This window comes from Epinephelus moara, chromosome 10 (genome assembly GCF_006386435.1).
Source record: "Epinephelus moara isolate mb chromosome 10, YSFRI_EMoa_1.0, whole genome shotgun sequence".
Taxonomy (NCBI): domain Eukaryota; kingdom Metazoa; phylum Chordata; class Actinopteri; order Perciformes; family Serranidae; genus Epinephelus; species Epinephelus moara.
Window position 1 is genome coordinate 6688168 of NC_065515.1, and position 7940 is coordinate 6696107.

The following is a 7940-nucleotide window of genomic DNA, read 5'->3' on the forward strand; positions in this document are numbered from 1 at the left end:
GGGGCTTCATAGCAAAGGGGGTGAATACATATGCACATGCCAATTTTCACTTTTTTATTTCTTTAAATTATTCTTTTATATATATTTTTCTCATTTCACTTCACCAACTTAGATAACTTTGTGCAGATCCATCACATGAAATTTTCAGATGAAAAACATTTAAATTACAGGTTGGAATCTAACAAAATAGTTAAAAAGCAAAGGGGGGTGAATACTTTTGCAAGGCGCTGTAGGTTGCTAACGGCGAGTGGGAGCATAAGATTATGCTGTTAAGGAAATTGATTTTGACAACATGCTTTGATCACAATTGCAACGATGAAGAGTTTTGAATTTGCTACCGCTCTAATTCGTATCCTTGGCTTTTTGAAATAATGAAAACTGGTGGTTATACCATAAACCTATTTGATTTTTTTGCATGTCCTGTGTCAATAAACACTTAGGGTATTGTTGAAAGATAAAAATGAAATGGGAATCTATAGTGGGGAAAAACACTTCAAGATAAAGTGTCTTCCCCACCTCGCAACTCCTGCACAACTGCAGATTACCATCTGGTAGATTAAAACTTTTCTTTTTTGCCTCTTTAGCTCTGGATACCTGAAGGCAAAGCAGTACATGGAGGAGGAGAACTATGACAAAATCATCAGTGAATGCACCAAGGAGATCGAGTCAGGTGGCCGATACACTGCAGAGGCCCTGCTGCTGCGTGCCACTTTCTACCTGCTGATTGGTAACGCTACTGCTGCTCAACCTGATCTGGACCGGGTAATCAACATGCAGGACGCTAATGTGAAGGTATGGACTGTTGATTTGATTAGTCTGCTCTTTGTTGAGATGCCAGAGATTTGTAAAGGTTCTCTCTTTGAACTGTCGTCTAACTTTTACAGCTACGAGCCAACGCTTTGATCAAGCGGGGAAGCATGTACATGCAGCAGCAGCAGCCCATGCTCTCCACACAAGATTTCAACATGGCAGCCGAGATTGACACACGCAACCCTGATGTCTATCACCACAGGGGTCAGGTAGGAGCGTGGCTGAATGGGTTTATTTAACAACAGTTCAACTGTTAAGTAAATGTTTGAAGTGTCATAGTGCTCTCTTTAAAGTCCAGTTTTTCTCTCAGCTGAAAATCCTGCTGGACCAGGTGGACGAGGCGGTGGGAGACTTTGACGAGTGCATCCTGCTCAGGCCAGACTCAGCTCTCGCCCAGGCTCAGAAATGCTTTGCTCTTGTAAGTCATCAACTCAAGATAAATTAAAAACAAGTGTGCTGTTATTTAACATATACAGGATGTTTATATGAATCAGTCCTGCTTGATGCTACAAGTCAAGTACAGCTGTTGAGTTTCTTTCTCTTGTGTCCTTCAGTACAGACAAGCATACACTGGAAACAACCCGTCACAAGTACAGACAGCCATGGACGGCTTTGAGGATGTTATCAGAAGGTTCCCCAAGTGTGCCGAGGGCTACGCTCTTTATGCTCAGGTACAGAGTATTTACATATCAGCGGGTGGTTTAGTCCTCATTTGTTTTACTCATTGCACAATATGTAAACTATGATAATCAGACAGGAAACAGCAGCTCAAGGTCTTGTTAATGTGTGTGTATTTTTCAGGCTTTGACTGATCAGCAGCAGTTTGGAAAAGCAGATGAGATGTACGACAAGTGTATTGAACTGGAACCAGACAATGCTACCACATATGTCCACAAGGGGTAGGCATTTTATTCCCTTTATGAAGGCACTTTGTTAAAGCCACTGGAACGTTGCCTGTAAATAGAAAAATGCATATATGAACTGCTCTTGTGGAAATGAGCACTGCATTTATGCGAGTTTTTATGGACAACTCCACCACGGCTCACCAATAACACAGTTTACTGTTTCTCCTAGTCCTATGTTGTGATCGATGGTCCTATGGCTCGTGTATTTTAGTGCATATAAATCCATGTCTGTGTATCCTGAGGGCTAGCTAATCGCTGCTGCTCTGCTCTGCACTCATATGTGAGTTACTGCTGATATTGGGACTACGTTATCGCAGAACCTTTGCATTCATTCCCCCAGGTTAACAGTAGGACTTTCAGGACATAGTCAACCCCACTTTTTGTTGTCCCTACACTGCAAGACGTAGGAACGATCAGCTTCTTTTAAGCTCCCATTTCAGAGTAGGTCTCCCATCACAAGAGGAACCATGAGTTACATTAGAGTACGGTGGCTGGTCCAGACCTAAGTGTGCCTTCATTGGTCAGACACAGCCAGTGCCGCACCGGCACCCGCCATTTTTAAAAACTTGTTAGCCGTGTAAACAACAGGCAGCACAAAACATACAAAATAGCTCATAATGAAAAAAAGAAAATAGAGGAAAACAGGGACAAATGGACAGACAGTGAAGTCCACGCTTTACTGAGCGTAGTTTATGGGACCGTAGAAATACAACATGATTTCAGGTTGTCGCAGCAAAAGCGATGGGGCTATACCAACTGCCAGCTGGCGTACAGTACGTAACTTCAGTGTTCCTATTGGCGGTGCGAATGCAAACAGAAAAAAGCCCTTGAAGGTATGTAGTTCATAGGGGAGCTCCTTAGTGGGCAGTTCCTCGGGGAGTATTTGGTCAGAAAACGCTGAATGTTAGCCGTGTTAGTACTGTTGCTGTTGTTAGCGCTGTTCATTGAATTAGCACCTTTAGCTGCTAGCTGATGACAGTCCGGCCCCAGACTCTGAATCATAGATATTCTCTGAGTCTCCCAGATATTCAAATTTGGATTGAAACTACTTTCTTATACTGTGTAGATGGTTACCATTAATGTACATAAGATGGCTGTTGTGGATTTGGGTTTCCAGTTGCTTTAAAATGACATCTGATTCATAAGTGTAAATTTGTCCCTGTTGTTAAATGCTCAATATCTGTCCAGTTTGTTACAGCTTCAGTGGAAACAGGACCTCGACTTGGGTCTGGAGCTCATCAGCAAGGCCATTGAAATCGACAACAAATGTGACTTTGCCTATGAAACCATGGGAACCATTGAAGTCCAAAGGTGAGATTAACAGTTTGACTCAATTCACACATTGGAAGTCTTCTGGAAGTGCTTTGATTAACCAGAGTGTTTTCTTTTCAGGGGAAATCTGGACAAGGCAATAGAAATGTTCAACAAGGCAATTAACCTGGCCAAGTCCGAGATGGAGATGGCCCATTTGTACTCATTATGCGACGCAGCATACGCCCAGACGGAAGTGGCGAGGAAGTACGGGCTGAAACCTCCGACACTGTAACGTCTCTGCCAACCGATCGCCAGTCTCAGTCTTCAATACTCAACCTAACCGTGTTAAAATGCAACTGTCTGACTTAGCTTATGATTTCTAAAAAACAAAAAGAAAAAGAAAAGAGTACTGGATTATAAAAGGAAACAAAAGAAGGAGCCCTGAGTATATACACCGTGTTTACATCACTTTAAGGGGTGGTTTGTTATCATGGAAAGGATTTCTATTCACAATGAAGCCTCTGGCTGCGTTCCAGGCCTCTGACTGATTTGGTGGTTTGTTAGGGTGGTTTGTTAGGGTGGGGGCTCTTAACTGACACAGCCCTTTGCTGACAAATAAATAATTCAATCATCATCAAACCTTTCTATTGCTCAGAATAAAGAGATAGTGTTGTCTAGAGACAAAAACATACATGAATGGCCATGTATACCTGTCTGAATTATTAGTAACTATGTGAAATGTTAAGTGAACTGAAACGTGCGCAGTCTCTTGAACCGATTTCTGGCTTTAAGGCTTTTGTGACTCTTTTAAATCTACAGAAAATACTGTGAGAGCTTTACATAGTTCTAATGGACTGTTCACTCGTTAATTTATGCTGATCTAAAGTGTTTTTTTTTCCAGCTCCTTTCATATGTAACATACACTATCAGTTCCGAATGCAAGATTAAAATTATAGTCAAATGTGTAATGTCTGTGTTTGTAATGCTGGAATTTGATCCCATGGATACGGGGCTACAGAGAGGTTAGTTTAGCATCCTGACGTTTTTTTGTTTGTTTGTTTGTTTGTTTTTTTAATTCTGGGATTGCCTGTTTTCTTTTTTTTTATATATACTTTGTGCAGCATGTTCACTTTATAAATAAATGTAAATGCAAATGCTCGTGCTGTCTTGAACACTAGGAAAACCTCAACTATAAGAGACTTTGGGCAAAAACACTTTGGATTAGAGAAACTTAACCAACTTAATGTCTGTAGTTATTTTTTTTGGAAATTGTTATTTTTGAATTGCCTCTAGTGTGAGACGATGTCACAAGGGATTGGAGATTCAGTGGTTTTTCCTAGCTCACTTTAATTGAGAGTTATTTTCTATTTTATTGTAAAATGTTTATTTTTCATGTTACATTACAGATTTTGACAGAGAAACCTTAAGACAATGGTTTTATTTTTTCTGTCCTTTTCAAATTATATTCTCACAACCCGAGCCTTATTGTTTCTAACCCACACGCAGCCCCGAGGATCTCTTGGTACAGTGTATGATTTGGTTCTCAAGTAGCATCCATACTGCACTCTGTAAAAAAATAAAAAAAAATAAATAAAGTTAGCCGACACTGCTGAATGTTTGGAACATTTTCAATTTGTAGAAAAACTAAATTCAAATATAGATGTTCTGTGGCATCCATCCATCTAGCAGCAGTGTTGGCTAAGTTTTATTGGATGTGTGGTAATACTGAGGAACTAAATCATGCATTCCAGCTGCAGCTGGTGAGGATGACCTCTCTCCAAAAAATCATGTTTCTTAAATTTACAGAAACAAGAGTGAACCTTAAAGAATAAGAAGAATTGATGCAGCCGTCAGCAGATAATCTGCAGATATCCACACAATTTTGGCTGTTTCATAGAAATTATACTGATATGTATGGTGACCAAAGTGAAAGAAAATATGAATCCTAATAAAGTTATAATTCCTGGAATGAAATTCACCTTTGCAAGTTTCTTCTAGCTCGTACAGCAGCTCACATCCTGCAACTTTAGTTAACTTTTTACTGACTGACATTGTCCTCTGTGACTTTAGTACAATTATAAACTTAACTCACGTTTGCTTAATTTTTTTGCTCATCAGATAAATCAGTATGTCACTAATGAAGAGGGCTTATAATACACAAACTAACATGTTGAGAAGTCTGCAAATTGCTTGACCTGTCAGTCATGGCGTCAGGCCACATTTATACATGCTAGCCAACCTAAGGAAGACTAATAGCACCAGTTTAGACTTGAAGATGTAGACATGTTGATGCTGCTGTCTACAGGCAAATATAATAACTGACACTTGTGCAGCCTGCAGGCAATGAGTGTTACTGAATGGATGGATGGCAGCCTGCTGGTACTCTGTTTGTCTGTATTAATATAATAGAACAAAATGCAAGATTCAGTGTAACATATGAACATAATATAGTATAATAGGGTACATTATGATAAAGTATAGGATATGAGACTTTGCTTTCATTGATATGCACCATTTTCCTCAATGTGCCTTTAGGTATACATTGATGTTACCAGACCATTGCTGAATGATTGTTAACAAGAGAAAAGAAGGGCTTAGTTTTAGGGTTGAGTAAAAAACAAATCATTCACTTTAGCTGTTTGGCTTTTGAGAGTTTGCATACAAAAATCCCAATAAATCTCAACTGTGTTCATATCTCTGACAAAATACCTCTGAAATGGCTAGAAAGACAGCTGAGTAAAGAAACAGGAGTACAGATTTGTACATTGGGTAAAGAAGGATACACTGAAAGAGAAATTGCAATACGCCTAACAAAGGAGTTCACTACACCCTGAAGAAACTAGCAGAAACTGGAAGTTATGATGATGGAAAAGGTCTGGAAGAAGGAAGGTTACTACAAAGCAGAGAATAAACATATTGTCACCAGTAAGAGAGATCAGCGAAAAACAGTACCACAAATAAGAGAGAACATCAATATGACAAGGTCAATACCCATATCTGTGAAAAGACGTTTGAGAAAGTCTGAAGGGTTGTGTATCCAAAAAAAACACACTACTTTTGTCCACAGAACAAGAAAAAGATATGAGTGGGCAAAAGTACAAAAAAACTGGACCTATGATGACTGGAAACAAGTTCTCTGGACAAATGAAAGCAAGTTTGAACTATTCGACTCAAATTGCAGAGTCTATGTCCGCGGACAAACTGGTGAACGTCTCAAAGCATCATGCCTAACACCCACAATAAAGCATGGAGGTGGTAGTGCCATGGTATGGGGATGTTCTGCAGGTGAAAGAGTAGGAGATTTGTTTGAAGTCATGAAGAAGGAACAATACCGCTCCATCCTCCAGCATCACGCAGTTCCATCTGGACTAAGACTTGTGTGTCGAGAGTTTGTTTTGCAGCAAGATAATGACCCTAAGAATTTTTCCAAGCTCCGTCAGGGATACCTGGACAAAAAAGAAGAGAAAGGTGTTCTTCGAAAGATAATTTTTCTATCTCCTTTAACTTTAGCTTAGCGTGTGAAATAGGGTATGGTGAATGTGCTAGGAAAGGTAGTATTGGCATGGTCCCTACCTGGAGCTTGCATCAACAGAGCCTGGGTTTGTTGAAGGTGGCAGTGCTGTTTGGGCTGAGAAAGCCTGTGAGTTTATCTTGTCTATCTCCTTTAACTTTAGCTTATATTGGAGTTATGATAAGTAGCATGTGAAATACGGTATGGTGAATGTGCTAGGAAAGGTAGTATTGGCACGGTCGCTACCTGGAGCTCGCATAAACGGACCTGGGTTTGTTTTTTTTAAGATATTTTTTGGGGCATTTTTTGCCTTTAATGGACAGGACAGTTAAGTGTGAAAGGGGGAGAGAGAGAGGGAGAGACATGCAGCAAAGGGCCACAGGCTGGACTCGAACCCGGGCCACTGCGGCAACAGCCTTGTACATGGGGCGCCTGCTCTACCACTAAGCCACTGACGCCCCGAGCCTGGGTTTGTTGAAGGTGGCAGTGCTGCTTGGGCTGAGAAAGCCATGTGTAAGTAAAGTAAAGGAGGCTGTTGAGTTGGTGCGGGGAGCAGTGAGAGCTGGCATTAGGAGAGTGTCTCTGGGATGCCAGAGATCACTGTCAAGCCTCCTGGAGGTGTCGTGGGACCAACTAGATGAAACAAACTGGTGAAAGGAGGTTCCCACCTGATGACCCCAAAGACATGACATCACTGCTCACTGGTCAGTATAGTTAAGCCTTGCCATAATAGCTTATCATAGGGCTTAGGAGGTTATTCACTGAGCGCTGATCCTTTTCTAGAACACAAATTTCTTGTATTTATTTGAACTGCCCCCCTCAGTCTCCAGACCTGTCTCCAACTGAGCTTGTGTGGGACAAATTGGATCAATCAGTCAAAAAAGTGCGTCCCAGGGCATTGGTGGCTGAGTGGATAGAGCAGGCGCCCCATGTACAAGGCTGTTGCCGCAGTGGCCCGGGTTAGACTCCAGTCTGAGGCCCTTTGCTGCATGTCTCTCCCTCTCTCTCTCTCCCCCTTTCACACTTCACTATCCTATCAATTAAAGGCAAAAAATGCCCTAAAAAATATCTTAAAAATAAAAAAAGTGCATCCCAGAAATCAGTAATCTCTCATTGATGAACTTAAGAAAGCTTCTAATGCAACTCCTGGCACATACCTTAAAAAACTTGTGGAACATGCCTCATGTATGCCATGCTGTTTTTAAAGCCTAGAGGAGGTTATTTTGAAGAGAGCAAAGTCTCAGCAAGAAAAACCCAAATACCTGATAATTATAGTAAAAATGTATTCTGATAAGTGACTCTTTATATGATAATCATGTTTATTTTGTTGCACAGAATACCAATGAAACTATGATCCCTTTTTTTGTACAAATTGGATCTTGCTTCCAAACTTTTGGCCTGTAGAGTACTATGTTGTATATTATACTGTTATATGTGTCATATATAACAATATAAGTAGT

At 40.6% G+C, this 7940-nt stretch overlaps 1 protein-coding gene across 1 annotated transcript in view; it reads left to right on the top strand.

The window, feature by feature from the left end:
* Positions 1-4527, top strand: part of tomm70a (translocase of outer mitochondrial membrane 70 homolog A (S. cerevisiae)) — an 11762-nt gene extending 7235 nt beyond the window's left edge. Inside the window, exons 6-12 of the mRNA XM_050054916.1 lie at positions 585-792; positions 885-1019; positions 1121-1228; positions 1365-1481; positions 1612-1709; positions 2904-3026; positions 3108-4527. Of these exons, the coding sequence (XP_049910873.1) occupies positions 585-792; positions 885-1019; positions 1121-1228; positions 1365-1481; positions 1612-1709; positions 2904-3026; positions 3108-3261 (943 nt within the window). The 3' untranslated portion in view covers positions 3262-4527. The remainder of the gene's footprint in view (positions 1-584; positions 793-884; positions 1020-1120; positions 1229-1364; positions 1482-1611; positions 1710-2903; positions 3027-3107) is intronic.
* The last annotated feature ends 3413 nt before the right edge of the window (positions 4528-7940 follow it).